Consider the following 15,602-nt stretch of genomic DNA (forward strand, 5'->3'; position numbering starts at 1 on the left):
GCCATGGATTTAACTCGAATCCCAGGCCTTAAAGGGATGCCTGCCGTCCCTCCTCCTCACGGGATCACAGAGACTGCCAAGAGCCCCCTGCCCTCCTCCACATCTCCCTCCTCTCCTTCCTCCTCTCCTGCCTCCCCACCTTCCTCTTCATCCTCCTCTCCTGGAGCTGTGGCAACCAGCTACCACAACGACATTCAGGAGGGAAGGGCCAACAGCGTGATGATGGGTGACGTAGTGTCCTCCACTTCCGCCTCCCTGGCTCCCCCCTCCTCTCACTCTGACCCCCCTTTCTCCTCCTCTGATCCCTTGTTATGTCTCTCCCCACCCCTTGTGGGCACCGACGGACAAAAAGAGGGCGAGACGGAGATCTACGACCCTTTTCACCCTACGGAAGGAGAGAGGGAGGGAGGAGCGGCCGAGGAGGAGGAGGAAGAAGGGGAAAAGTACGACCCCTTTGATCCGACCGGCTCTCCCCCCTCAGAGAGAGAGGAGGAGGAGGAGCGAGCGACAGGGGGAGGGAGGGAGAGAGGGAACAGCGTGAGCAGCAAGGGGAGCGATGCCAGAGGGAAGAAAAGGAAGGCAGAGACGGGGAGGACAGGAGGAGAGGAGAAAGACAATGCTCCTCCAGACTCCACGGACACTCTCTCTGTTCTCCCGCTCTCCCCGCGCTCCCTCCCTCTCCCCCTCCGGAGGAGGCTGGACCGAACCAAAGAGCCCCGGGTGAAAGTACGGGACAGGAGAGAGAAGGCGGACCACTCGGACCACTCTGAAATTGAGGAGGGTGAGATCGTGGGGGCCACCGAGAGGGACGGAGGGAATAGGGAGGAGAGAGGCCGGGAAGGAATCGTTCCTCTTGTCCTCCCCATCTCCTCCGGCAGTCCTTTCCTCCACGGGGGAGCTAAGCCGGAGAGGATCCTGAGGGTGCTGGATGGGGATAGCTTTGTGTCGGTGCGGGCTGAGGGGGACTGGGCGGGGCCGGTGATGCCTGGCAGGGAGGATGGGGAGCCCATGGAGGAGGAGGAGGAGGAAGAAGAAGAAGAAGAAGAGGTGGTGGTCGGGGCGGGAGATCTTAGGAGGAAGCTGGTCAGCCGGCGTAAGGCAAGATACCGTTCCTCCTTCCCTTCTTCCCTCTCACCTCAGCACCTCCCATCGTCTCCTCACACCCTCCTTCTGCCTTCCCCCCCCTCCACTGCCGAGAAGGACAAGAGCCGCAAGTCCTCCAAGAGCTCCAAGGAGAGGGAGCGGCGCAAGCGGAAGGAAGGCAAGGTAGGGGAGGAGGAGGAGAGTAGGAGGAGGAGGAAGAAAAGGAAAGAGAAGGATGGTGGAGGAGAGAAGAGTGGTGAGAGGAAGGAAAGACACAGGGAAAGGGAGAGGGGGCGGCGGAGTGAGAAAGAGAAGAAAACAAAGGTGGAAGAGAGAGGGAGGAGCAGCAGAAGCGATAGCAGGAAGAGGAAGAAGAGACGATGGAGCACCCCGGAATCTTCAGCACGCCCCCGCTCACAAAACTCCTCAGTGCAGCAAACGCACGGGGGTCGCTCCTGGTCAAACACTTCAGAGGACCAACACAGAGAGAGAGATGGGGACAGAGACCGGTACAGAGACCGAGATGGGGAACGAGATGGAGATCGAGACAAGGACAGAAAGAAAGATGACACCCGGAGAAGGGAGAGGGATGGAGACTCGAGCCGGATAAAGAGGGAAAGAGAGCGAGACGGCGTCCGCGAATCGACCAGCCGAGAAAGAGGCAGCTCCAAGAGGTCCAAAGGAAGCATAGAACGAAGGCACCGGGACAGGCACCGGGACAGGGACAGGCACCGGGACAGGGACAGAGAAAGGGACAGGGACAGAGAAAGGGACAGGGACAGAGAAAGGGACAGGGACAGAGAAAGGGACCGGGACAGAGAGAGGGACAGGCACCGGGACAGGGACAGAGAAAGGGACAGAGAAAGGGACAGGGTCAGAGAAGAAGACAGGGAAAGACGTAGAGACGGTCGTCCCGTGGTGCCACCGTCCATCCAAGATCTCAATGGCTCTGACCTGTTCGCCATCAAGCGCACCATCACGGTCACCACGACCACCACCACCACTCTCCCCGGTTCCCCCCCGCTGGCTCCATCCTCCCCCCGCAGCCCCTCCCAGGGCTCGGACAAGCCCCACAAGAGGAAGAAGAAGAGGCGTCGGCGCTCGGACGAAGAGTTGGAAGACGGCATGGGCCGGCGTGGGAGCCGCTCCCTCTCGCCGCCGTCACATTACCATGGCTACGACTCGGACCATTTCTCAGACAAACTGGAGATAAACATGCACTCTCTGGACGGGGAGGCCCTGGACTCAGACTACCCCTCTATAGAAGACTCCCCACCCCCTCCCCAGCTTCTGGAACCCGCTGCCCCCAGCGCCAAACCCAAGACCGCCGCCAAACCTGGACGCCACCACTTCAAGAAGAAATCCAGAACGGGCACGAAAGCTGGTCAGTCCGAGTCGTCCTCTTCCTCCTCGGTTCGACCCAAAGGCAAGGGGCTCTCCACCTCCTCACTCTCCCCAACCCAGGCCGCCCTAGCCACCCTTCCCTCGGCCAAACGAGGGCGGAAGATGGGGAAGGAGAAAGAGCGCGGGGAAAAAGGGGGAAAGAAAGAGTCTGGTCGGTCTGGCAGGTCCAAGAAATTAAGCGGTGGTGGGAGGAAAGCCAAGCTGCAATCCAAAGTGTCAGTGCTCGTGCGTGAGGGCGTGAGCAGCACCACGGGGGGCCCGGTGGGCTCTGGGAAGCTGGGCATGGAGCTCCTCGGGGCAGGCGGGTCAGTAGGGGGCTCTGGGATGCCGGTGGTGGGAGGTTCCATTGCGGTGGTCTTTAGGAGGGACAATGAGAGCAGGTCTCCGTTCCTCAAGCCCTGCTCTGAGCCTCTATTGCTGAGTGGACGCAACAAGGACCTGGGGAAGGTGGGCAAACGCAGTTCCCTGGCCGCTCCCCCTTCCTCCTCGCTGGCCAATCCCACGGTGGCAACGCTGAAGTCCAAGAAGGCCAAGCCCAGCTCCACCACCTCCACTTCCTCCTCGGCGTCTTCGCCATCATCGTCCCTGGCAACCAAGCGTAGGCGGCGGCTGGCGAAGAAGACGCGGGGAGAGAAAGGCTTAGCCGCTGGTTTGACAGACGTGGATGGCGCCTTGGCCAACTGTAGCTCTGAGGGCGGCGGCTGGGGTGGGACTTCCTCCGACATCCAATCAGGAGTCGGGACTAAACCCTCCAGTCCACACTCTGGTCCAGCCGGTCCAACCCCTTCCTCATCCTCTTCTTCATCATCCTCCTCTTCTACCAGTGTCCTCCCCCCGTCCTCCTCACCCCCCCACACCCCTCCGCCCTCCCTCACCACCTCGCGTGATGCTCGGGAGTCGTCTCCCGACTCGCAGACTGTGGACAGCAGCTGTAAGACCCCTGAGCCCTCCTTCCTTCCCGAGGATTGCCCCGCGCAGACCCAGAGCACCCCCAACCTGCCCCCCTCCAGTCCCACGTCCGTACCCTCCTCCCAGGGGGGAGGCCTCTCACAGTACGGCCCCTCCAGCATGAAGCCCCTCCCTCTGGAAGAAGCCTCCAAATCCCTGGCCTCACCCCCTTGCTCCTCCTCATCTGGCTCTGCCCTCGCCTCTCTCTCCCTTCCTCCTTCCTCCACAGACCCCTCCTCCTCTTCCTCTTCTTCTGTTTCTTCATCCTCAGCCAACAAGCTGCCACCGCCTCCTCCTCCCCCTCCTGCTGCCCCTACCCTCCCCTGGAGTCTGCAGACAGGAGTGGACTGCACAGCCGGAGGAGTTTTAGCATGTAAGTCTCTGTCACGAGCATTCATTATAATAATGTCAACTAGTAGATTTTTGGTGGAGGGGCATTACTTTTTTTGTGTATTCCTGTTGCTACTATGAAGTATATAATATCCATAAGGTTTTACTAACCCCTTGTTCTCTGTATTTCAGTGACAGCTCTGCTGTTTAAGATGGAAGAGGCCAATATCGCAAGTAGAGCCAAAGCCCAAGAGTTCATTCATGCTACAAGCCAGGTGTGTGTGTGTGTCTTTGAGTAATTATATTCCTGTGTGTGTGTGTGTGTGTGTGTGTGTGTGTGTGTGTGTATACAATACTAGTCAAAAGTTTGGACACCTACTCATTCTAGGATTTTTCTTTATTTTTACTATTTTATACATTGTAGAATAATAGAGAAGACATCAAAACTATGAAATGACACATGGAATTATGTAGTAACCAAAAAAGTGTGAAACAGATCAAAATAAATTTTATATTTGAGATTCTGCAAAGTAGCCGCCCTTTGCCTTGATGACAGCTTTGCACACTCTTGGCATTCTCTCAACCAGCTCCATGAGGTAGTCACTTGGAATGCATTTCAATTAATATGTGGGCCTTGTTAAATGTTAATTTGTGGAATATCTTACCTTAATGCGTTTGAGCCAATCAGTTGTCTTGTGACGAGGTAGGGGTGGTATACAGAAGATAGCCCTATTTGGTAACCTGCCTCTACCATCTGTTCTATTGGCCAACGTGACATCACTGGAGAATAAACTGGATGAGTTCTGTTCAAGACTATCCTACCAACGGGACATTAAAAACGGTAATATCGTATGTTTCACCGAGTCATGGCTGAAGGACGTCATGGATAATAAACATTTGGCTGGGTTTTCCGGGCATCGGCAGGACAAAACAGCTACGTCTGGTAAGACGAGGGGTGGTGGTATGTGTCTATTTGTCAATAACAGTTGGTGCGCGATGTCTAATATTAAAGAAGTCTTGAGGTATTGCTCGCCTGAGGTAGAGTACCCCGTGACAAGCTGTAGACCACACTATCTACCAAGTTTTCATCTATATTTTTTGTAGCTGTCTATTTACCACAACAAACCATGCTAGCACTATGACCGCACTCAACGAGCTGTATAAGGCCATAAGCAAAGAAGAATATGCTCATCCAGAAGTGGTGCGCCTAGTGGCCGGGAACTTTAATGCAGGCAAACTTAAATCCATTTTCCATTATTTCTACAAGCATGTCATATGTGCAACCAAAGGGGAAAAAAACTCTAGACCACCTTTACTCCACATACAGAGACGCATACAAAGCTCTCCCTCACCCTTCATTTTGCAAATCTGACCATAATTATATTCTCCAGATTCCTGCTTACAAGCAAAAACTAAAGCAGGAAGTACCAGTGACTCAATACGGAAGTGGTCAAATGATGCGGATGCTACGCTACAGGACTGTTCCACGATTCATCCAATGGCATTGAGGAGTTTATCACATCAGTTACCGGCTTCATCAATAAGTACATCGACGATGTCGTCCCCACAGTGACCGTACTTACATATCCCAACCAGAAGCCATGGATTACAGGCAACATCCGCACTGAGCTAAAGGCTAGAGCTGCCGCTTTCAAGGAGCGGGACACTAATCCAGACGCTTATAAGAACCACTATGCCCTCAGATTAACCATTAAACAGGCAAAGCATCAATACAGGAACTAAGATTGAATCCTACTGCGCCGGCTCTGACGCTTGTTGGATGTGGCAGTGCTTGCAAACTATTACGGAGTACAAAGAAAAACTCAGCCAAGTGCTGCCCAGTGACACGAGCCTACCAGACGGGCTAAATGCCTTTTGATACTTGCTTCGAGGCAAGCAACACTGAAGCATGTGTAACCGATATGAAATAGGTCACTAGTTAGTGGGGTGCGCGCTAATCGCGTTTCAATCGGTGACGTCACTCGCTCTGAGACTTTGAAGTAGTTGTTCCCCTTGCTCTGCAAGAGCCTCGGCTTTTATGGCGCAATGGGTAACAATGCTTCGGGTGGCTGTTGTCGATGTATGCAGAGGGTCCCTGGTTCGAGCCCAGGTAGGGCGAGGAGAGGGACGGAAGCTATACTGTTACACATGCATGAGAGCACCAGCTGTTCCGGATGACTGCGTGATCACGCTCTCCATAGCCAATGCAAGTAAGACCTTTTTAAACAGGTCAACATTCACAAGTCCGCAGGGCCAGACGAATTACCAGGATGTGTACTCGGAGCATGCGTTGACCAACTGGCAAGTGTCTTCACTGACATTTTCAACCTCTCCCTGACCGAGTCTGTAACACCTTCATGTTTCAAGTAGACCTCCATAGTCCCTGTGCCCAAGAAAGTGAAGTTTGGACTTCCTGAACGTGCCGCCCCCAGGTGGAAAGGTTAGGCAACAACACATCAGCCACGCTGATCCTAAACAGGGGGCCCTTCGGGTGTATGCTTAGTCCCCTCTTGTACTCCCTGTTCACCTACGACTGTGTGGCCAAGCATGACTCCAACACACTCATTTAGTTTTCTGATGACACGTGGCAGGCCTTATTACCGACAACAATAAGACCGCCTATAGGGAGGAGGTTGGAGACCTGGAAGTGTGGAACCAGGACAACAACCTCTCCCTCAACGTGAGCAAGACAAAGGAGCTGATCGTGGACTACAGGAAAAGGAGGGCCGAACACGCCCCCATTCACATCGATGGGGCTGTAGTGGAATGGGTCGAGAGCTTCAAGTTCCTTGGTGTCTACATCACCAACAAACTATCATGGTCCAAACACACCAAGAGGGTCGTGAAGAGGGCACGACAACACTTTTTTCCACTCAGGAGACAGAAAAGATTTGGCATGGGTCCCCAGATCCTCAAGGTTCTACAGCTGCACCATCGAGAGCATCCTGACTGGATGCATCACCGCCTGGTATGACAACTGCTTGGCATCCGACCGTAAGGCGCTACAGAGGGTAGTGCATACGGCCCAGTACATCTCTGGAGTCAAGCTTCCTGCCATCAAGGACCTATACTGGGCGGTGTCTGAGGAAGGCCCAAAAAATGGACAGACTCCAGTCACCCAAGTCATAGACTGTTCTCTCTGCTACCGCACGGCAAGCGGTAACGGAGCGCCAAGTCTAGGTCCAAAAGGCTCCTTAACAGCTTCTACCCCCAAGCCATAAGACTGCTGAACAATTAATCAAATGGCCACCCCGACTGTTTACATTGATCCCCCCCCCCCCCCCCCCCCCCTTTGTTTTTACACAACTGCTACTCGCTGTTTATTATCTATGCATAGCCACCTTACCCCTACCTGTATGTACAAATTACCTTGACTAACCTGTATCCCTGCACATTGACTCGGTACTGGTACCCCTTGTATTTAGCCTTGTTATTGTTACTTTGTGTTACTTTTTATTAGATTTTTTTACTTTTGTTTATTTAGTAAATATTTTCTCAACTCTATTTCTTGAATGGCATTGTTGGTTAAGGGCTTGTAAGTAAGCATTTTGCTGTAAGTTCTACACCATTGTATTTGGCGGATGGGATAATTAAGATTTTATTTTAATTTCAAGCAGATTTAAGTCAAAACTGTAACTAGGCCACTTGGTGACATTCAATGTTGTCTTGGTAAGCAATTCCAGTGTACATTTGGCCTGGTGATTTAGATAATTGTCTTGCTGAAAGGTGAATGTCTCCAAGTGTCTGTTGGAATGCAGATTGAACCAGGTTGTCCTCTAGGATTTTGCCTGTGCTTAGATCTATACAGTTTTTTTTTTTATACTAGAAAAATCCCTGGTCCTTGCCGATGACCAGCATACCCATAACATGATGCAGCCACCACCATGCTTGAAAATATGAAGAGTGGTACTCAGTGATGTGGTGTTTGCACCAACATAAAGCTTTGTATTCAGGACAAAGTACATTTCTTTGCCACATTGTTTGAACTTTTACTTTAAATCAAATCAAATTCATTGGTCACATACACACGTGTTTAGCAGATGTTAATTAGCGAAATGCTTGTGCTTCTAGCTCCGACAGTGCAGTAATATCTAACACTCACAACATATTCCCAAAATACATGTACATCTAAGTAAGGAATGGATTAAGAATCTAATAACGTAACGAATTGTACATAAACAAACAAAATGCAGCCGAGTTTCCTAAGAGCTAGCCGCAATGCTGCCATCTCCATCGGTGCCATCATCTTGTTGCAAACAGGACGCATGTTTTAGAATATTTGTATTCTGTACAGGCTTCGTTCTTCTCACTCTGTCATGTAGGTTAGTATTGTGATGTAACTTCAATGTTTTTGGTCCATCCTCAGTTTTCTCCTATCACAGCCTGTAACTGTTTTAAAGTCACGATTGGCTGGGCGTCCCGAGTGGCGCACCGGTCTAAGGCACTGCCTCGCAGTGCTGGAGGCGTCACTACATACTTAGGTTCGATCCCGGGCTGTATCACAACCAGCCAGGATTGGGATTTACTTGGCTCATCACGCTCTAGCGACTCCTTGTGGCGGGCTGGGTGCCTGCAGACTGGGGGGGAAATAAATATAATCAAAATCACCTTTGGCCTCCTTCCTCTACTGCAACTGAGTTAGGAAGGACTCCTGTATCTTTGTAGTGATTGGGCGTATTGATGCACCGTTCAAAGTGTAATTAACTTCAACATGCTCAAAGGGATATTCAATGTCTGCTTTTTTTCCTACCAATTACGTGACCTTTGCGAGGCATTGGAAAACCTCCCTGGTGTTTGTGGTTGAATCTGTGTTTGAAATTCACTGCTCGACTGAGGGACCTTACAATTATCTGTATGGGTGGGTTACAGAGATGAGGTAGTCATTCAAAAATTGCACACAGTGAGTCCATGCAACTGATTATGTGACTTAAGGAAAAATGTTTGTCCTGAACTTGTTTACGCTTACCATAACAAAGAGGTTGAATACTTATTGACTAAAGACACTTCAGCCTTTAATTTCTAAAAACACAATTCCACTTTGATATTATTGCAGTATTGTGTGTAGGCCAGTGAGACAAAATCTCAATTGAATCCATTTTACATTAAGGCTCTAACACAGCAAAAGGAGGAAAAAGTCAAGGGAGGTAAATACTTTCTGAAGACACTGTATACAGTTGAAGTTGGAAGTTTACGTACACCTCAGTGTACACCTCATACACCTCAGTTTTTCACAATTCCTGACATTTAATCCTAGTAAATATCCCTGTCTTAGGTCAGTTAGGATCACCACTTTATTTTAAGAGTGTAAAATGTCAGAATAATAGTACAGTGATTTTATTTCCGCTTTTATTTCTTTCATCACATTCCCAGTGAGTCAGAAGTTTACATACACTCAATTAGTATTTGGTAGCATTGCCTTTAAATTGTTTAACTTGGGTCAAATGTTTCGGGTAGCCTTTCACAAGCTTCCCACTAAGTTGGGTGAATTTTGGCCCATTCCTCCTGACGTAGCTGGTGTAACTGAGTCAGGTTTGTAGGCCTCCTTGCTCGCACACGCTATTTCACTTCTGCCCACAAATTTTCTATAGGATTGAGGTCAGGGCTTTGTGATGTCCACTCCAATACCTTGACTTCGTTGTCCTTAAGCCATTTTGCCACAACTTTGGAAGTATGCTTGGGGTCACTGTCCATTTGGAAGACCCATTTGCGACCAAGCTTTAACTTCCTGACTGATGTCTTGAGATGTTGCTTCAATATATCCGCATAATTTTCCTACCTCATGATGCCATCTATTTTGTGAAGTGCACCAGTCCCTCCTGCAGCAAAGCAAGCCCAGAACATGATGCTGCCACCCCCGTGCTTCACGGTTGGGATGGTGTTCTTAGGCCAGTTCTATTTTTGTTTCATCAGACTAGAGGACATTTCTCCAAAAAGTACGATCTTTGTCCCCATGTGCAGTTGCAAACCGTAGTCTGGCTTTTTTATGGCGGTTTTGGAGCAGTGGCTTCTTCCTTGCTGAGCGGCCTTTCAGGTTATGTCGATATAGGACTCATTTTACTGTGGCTATAGATACTTTTGTACCTGTTTCCTCCAGCATCTTCACAAGGTCCTTTGCTGCTGTTCTGGGATTGATTTGCACTTTTCGCACCAAAGTACGTTCATCTCTAGGAGACAGAACGCATCTCCTTCCTGAGCGGTATGACGACTGTGTGGTCCCATGGTGTTTATACTTGCGTACTATTGTTTGTACAGATGACCATGGTACCTTCAGGCGTTTGGAAATTGCTCCCAAGGATGAACCAGACTTGTGGAGGTCTACAATTTTTTTTCTGAGGTCTTGGCTGATTTCTTTTGATTTTTGAAGGTAGTCCTTGAAATACATCCACAGGTACACCTTTAATTGACTCAAATTACGTCAATTAGCCTATCAGAAGCTTCTAAAGCCATGACATTTTCTGGAATTTTCCAAGCTGTTGAAATGCACAGTCAACTTTGTATGTAAACTTCTGACCCACTGGAATTGTGATACAGTGAATTATAAGTGAAATAATCTGTCTGTAAACAATTGTTGGAAAAATGACTTGTGTCATGCACAAAGTAGATGTCCTAACCGACTTGCCAAAACTATAGTTTGTTAACAAGAAATGTATAGAGTGGTTGAAAAACAAGTTTTAATGACTCCAACCTAAGTGTATGTAAACTTCCGACTTCAACTGTACATTTTACATATTTGTCTTGGATTGTTTTGAAGGTGTTCAATATCTGTCCAAGCACTTCCGTTTCTCATCATACCTTCCGTCTCTCTCTCTCTCTTGCAGATTCTCTCCCAAACCAATCAGAACCATTCATCGCAGCATGCCCCTTCCTCTTCTTCCTCCTCCCAGGTTCCTCCTCCCCCTGGCCCCACCCCTGCCCAGTTCATCCTGCACAGCTCTCTCCCAATGGTGGGCTGCACCAAAACCCCACCCAGCCACCTGCACCCTGGCATGTCTATGGGTGGCGGCTGTGCCCAGACCCCGCCCCCTCCCATGCCCTCTGGGTTCTCGGGAGGGTTCGGGGGCTCCAGTGATATAGGCTGGGACAATGAGAGCAAGGACCCTGACAAGGTAGCACCATTTGAAAAACATGTCTTTCTACCACTCCCATATCTTCCAATTACTGATGTGTGTGTGTGGAAAGGAATAAGGTCATCTGACTATCAGTACAGTACTGCATAGTGTTGTCACGATACCAGAATGTTGACTTCATTACCGATACCAGGTTTAGTATCACGATGCTCAATACCAAAACGGTTCCACAGCAAAAAAAAAGGCATGTTAGCCAAAGTCACCGAATGGCACTTTATCCAGACAGATATACTCAGCTACTGCTCTGTTCAATCGTTGGGCATCTTTTGAGTTCAATATCATTACATTTGCATTTTTTTACTAAAATTTTTCAGAGACAGCCATGTATGCATTAATTAATCAGTTATACAATCATGCAATCAGTTTGACTTTGTTTTTACCAATCTAACTACATAATGGTAATAATTGATTTGAATGGTAAATCTCTGTTGGGTAAATCAATCTGTAGCATATGGACAATACAGGTGAATGCATATTCAATAGGACTGTGTGCATGCATTGAGTTATTGGTCTTGTTTTTGAGTGATTCCATGGGGCTACAGATTACATTGTATTCAACAACATTTGCGTAGAAGTAGCTTTTTCATAAAAATGTGCGTTGTCTCTAACGAGTAACAATGTCATTCACGAGGCAGTCAGGACACTAAGGAACTTGGGTCAGTAGGTAGCCTAGTGGTTAGAGCTGGATTGAATCCCCGAACCCCCGAGCTGACAAGGTAAAAATCTCTCGTTCTGCCCCTGAACAAGGCAGTTAACCCACTGTTCCCCGGTAGGCCGTCATTGTAATAAGAATTTGTTCCTAACTGATTTGCCTAGTTAAATGAAGGTTAAATAAAAAATGAACAAAATATCGCTGAGGCAATAGATCATCTTTTGGAGAGAGAGAGAGAGACCGAATAACTGAATCCATAAAGTTTTTATTGATAATCAGCTTTGAAATGAACATATTATGCCTTTTGTAGTTTGCATATTATCACAAACGAAGTCTCGGATAGTGAATTGATGTTAGCTTTAGCTATCACCTAGCAAGGAAAGTTAGCCTACAAAGCTGGACACTCGGTATATTCTTCCATTGTAAAGGGTATCGACATTGTTTTGCGAACAGTAATTAACAGTTTCAACATCTACATGCCTTGTCGCATTATTCAAGTTTGTTAACTTCTGTTCAGCATGAGTGGGGAGCTAACATGATGTTGCCCAGACTCCCAGTGCATGCTAGAAATAAGCAAGTGGAGCAGGCACTGTGCGCGCTATAATAAGGGGTCGGCTGCGCTGATAAGAATGGCTTGATCCCTGAGGCACATTTTGACAGAAGTACCGAAAGTAACATTCTACTGCAAAACAGTTTTGCATGTTCTGGTTTCTAAAAAGTACTCACGTCTCGGTATACCGTTCAACACTAGTACTGCACCTCTTATTTTATTTTTCTCTCTCTCGCTCTCAGTACCTGAAGAAGCTCCACACTCAGGAGCGTGCGGTGGAGGAGGTGAAGCTGGCCATTAAGCCGTACTACCAGCGTAAAGACATTAACAAGGACGACTACAAGGACATCCTGAGGAAGGCAGTACACAAGGTAACCCAGCTCTCTAACCATAAACCTGCTTTAGCTGCGTTACATTGTTATTACATGGTTTAAGTGCGCTGTTATTACGCGGCTGAGTGTGCTGTTATTACGAACGCTTTGTTCAGAGTTCTTAACGTTGTTATTCGAGGGTGTAAAACACCTTATTCTATGACTTGATAAACAGTTGGATCAGTAGTTGAATCAGGTGTGTTAGTGCTGGGCTGGAACAAAAACGTCTGCTCTGCAATGGTCAGGCTTTTGGGTTTAGGCTGTAGCATCTCTCAGTAACGGAGTGTAGGTGCATTTTGTTCCATAGGAATAACAATTGCTGTTCAACCTGTTTGTGACTTGCACATTTAAAAATATTGGCTCACACAATTTAAAAGATTGGCATAATTACTAGACTGAGTGGTGTGGTGTTGATACAATTACTTTGACTTGTTTGTGAAGGTTTAAAGAATTTCCACAAACAGTTGTTGGCAGTTGTTGGAAGTAGACTTCATTAAGGACAGAGGGAGGGTAGTATATTTAAGCAATAAGGCCTGAGGGGGTGTGGTATATTGGCCAATACACTGAACAAAAATATAAACACAACATGTTAAGTGTTGGTTTCATGAGCTGAAATAAAATAACATATGCACAAAAAGCTTATTTCTCTCAAATTTTGTGCACAAATTTGTTTACATCCCTGTTAGTGAGCATTTCTCCTTTGCCAAGATAATCCATCCACCTGACAGGTGTGGCATATCAAGAAGTGTATTCAACAGCATGATCATTACACAGTTGCACCTTGTGCTGGGGACAATAAAAGGTCACTCTAAAATGTGCAGTTTTGTCACACCACACAATGCCACAGATGTCAAGTTTTGATGGAGTGTGCAATTGGCATGCTGTGACTGTAGGAATGTCCACCAGAACTGTTTCCAGAGAATGTAATGTTCATAAGCAAACTCCAATGCCGTTTTAGAGAATTTGACACTATGTCTAACTGGCCTCACAACCGTAGACCATGTGTAACCACGTCAGCCCAGGCGGCTTCACGTGCGGAATCGTCTGAGACCAGCCACTCAGACAGCTTCACAAACTATCAGAAACCGTCTCAGGGACGCTCATCTGTGTGCTCGCCGTCCTCACTGGGGTCTTGACCTGACTGCAGTTTGGTGTTGTAACTGACTTCAGTGGGAAAATGCTCTCCTTCGATGGCCACTGGCACACTAGAGAAATGTGCTCTTCACAGATGAATACCGGTTTCAATTGTACTGGGCAGACGCCGTTGTGTGGGAGAGCTGTTTGCTGATATCAACGTTGTGAACAGAGTGCCCGTGGTGGCAGTGGGGTTATAATATGGGGAGGCATAAGCTGCTGACAAGTAACACGATTGCATTTCTCGAAGGCAATTTGAATGCACAGAGATACCGTGACGAGATCCTGAGGCTCATTGTCATGCTATTCATCCATCACCTCATGTTTCAGCATTATAACGCACGGCCTCATGTCGCAAGGATCTGTACACAATTCCTGGAAGCTGAAAATGTCTGTTCTTCCATGGCCTGCACACCCATGTCACCCATTGAGCATGTTTGGGTTGCTCTGGATCAACTTTTATGACAGCGTGTTCCGGTTCCCGCCAATATCCAGCAACTTCGCACTGCCATTGAAGAGTGACAACATTCCACAGGCCACAATCAACAGCCTGATCAACTCTATGCAAAGGAGATGTGTGTCGCTGCATGAGGCAGATGGTGGTCACACCAAATACTGACTGGTTTTCTGATCCACGCCCATTTTAATTATTATCATTATTTTTTAAGGTGTCTGTGACCCATAGATGCGTACCTGTATTCCCAGTCATGTGAAATCCATAGATTAGGGTGTAATTAATTGATTTCCTTATGAACTGTGACTCAGTAAAATCTTTATTGTATGTTGTGTTTGTATGTTGTTTTATGTTTTTATTCAGTGTACCATGGCCAAGGGCTGTTCTTATGCACGGCGCGGAGCTGTATATTGGCCATATACCACAAACCTCAGAGGTGCCATATTGCAATTATAAACTGGTTTCCAACATAAAAAGGAGTATTTTTGCATCATACCCATGGTATATTGTATAATATACACACGGCTGAAATGCTGTTTCAGCCAATCAGCATCCAGGACGCAAACTACCCAGTTTATAATGCAGAATATGTTACTATGTTCCAGCAGTTACAATTGGAAGTTGTAATTACATTACATTGTAAGTAATTACAGCCTAGTTAAACTGTAACTACACAGTAATTACGCTGTAATAGGCATTTGATATACAGTGTGTTTCTGACTAATACCGACCTGTGTCTGCTTCTCAGATCTGCCACAGTCGAACGGGAGAGATCAACCCGGTCAAGGTGAGCAACCTGGTCAAGCTTTATGTTCAGAGGTACAAGTACTTCAGGAAGCACGGTCGAAAGATGGACGAGGAAGAGAGGGAGGACAGAGAGATGGATTCCTCCTATTGATTGGACCAGGGGTCGCACTCCCCCCTACTCCCATTGGTTCTGCCACCCATTGGTTCTGACCAGCCCCGCTCTCCTTGCACGTGACTGGGCCCAATGAGGCCGTAGAGTGACATTTTGTTTTATTCCCCCTCCCTATTTGCTGTCCCCATGTAAACTCGTAACACCCCCGTCCCCGTCCCCGTCTCCTGTGTGTCTTGCTGTACAGAAATGTTGAGTAGATATCTGCGAAATATACACACGCAGTATATGCATTTTAAAAAAAGTACAATGTTGTGGGAGAGATGCAGAACACATGTATACACACTTACACATGCGCGCACACACATACTGTATATACTGTAAGTACACTACACTGACTCTCCTTTCTCTCTGTGTGGTATAAACCTGTCATAGTCAGGTGGTTGGTCTGTTGAATGGATGGATGGTTTAAATATAGAGATTTGACACTTGATATTCTGTCCCTGTCTTTTATTTGAAGTCTGTACTCTGAGGGGTGGTTTCCTGAGCACAGGAGATTCTCTATCGAGTTCGCTTTTAAATCCAGGACCAGGCTTAATCTGTGTCCGGGAAACCAACCCTGAAGGTGTGTGTACTCTGATCAGTGCTTAGGCAGAGAGAGAAATAAATGAAAGCAGGGTGTCACTGTCCTAC

The 15,602-nt window shown here is 47.8% G+C and overlaps 1 protein-coding gene across 1 annotated transcript; it reads left to right on the forward strand.

Annotated features, from left to right (window-relative positions):
* Nucleotides 1-1,880: 1,880 nt before the first annotated feature.
* LOC115170763 (SR-related CTD-associated factor 1) lies at nt 1,881-15,402 on the forward strand. The gene is made up of 5 exons (XM_029727044.1): nt 1,881-3,808; nt 3,958-4,040; nt 10,584-10,871; nt 12,337-12,465; nt 14,802-15,402. Exons 1-5 carry the CDS (start codon nt 2,209-2,211, stop codon nt 14,949-14,951), a joined length of 2,250 nt encoding a protein of 749 aa, XP_029582904.1. The 5' UTR covers nt 1,881-2,208; the 3' UTR covers nt 14,952-15,402.
* The last annotated feature ends 200 nt before the right edge of the window (nt 15,403-15,602 follow it).

This window comes from Salmo trutta, chromosome 32 (genome assembly GCF_901001165.1).
Source record: "Salmo trutta chromosome 32, fSalTru1.1, whole genome shotgun sequence".
Classification (NCBI taxonomy): Eukaryota; Metazoa; Chordata; class Actinopteri; order Salmoniformes; family Salmonidae; genus Salmo; species Salmo trutta.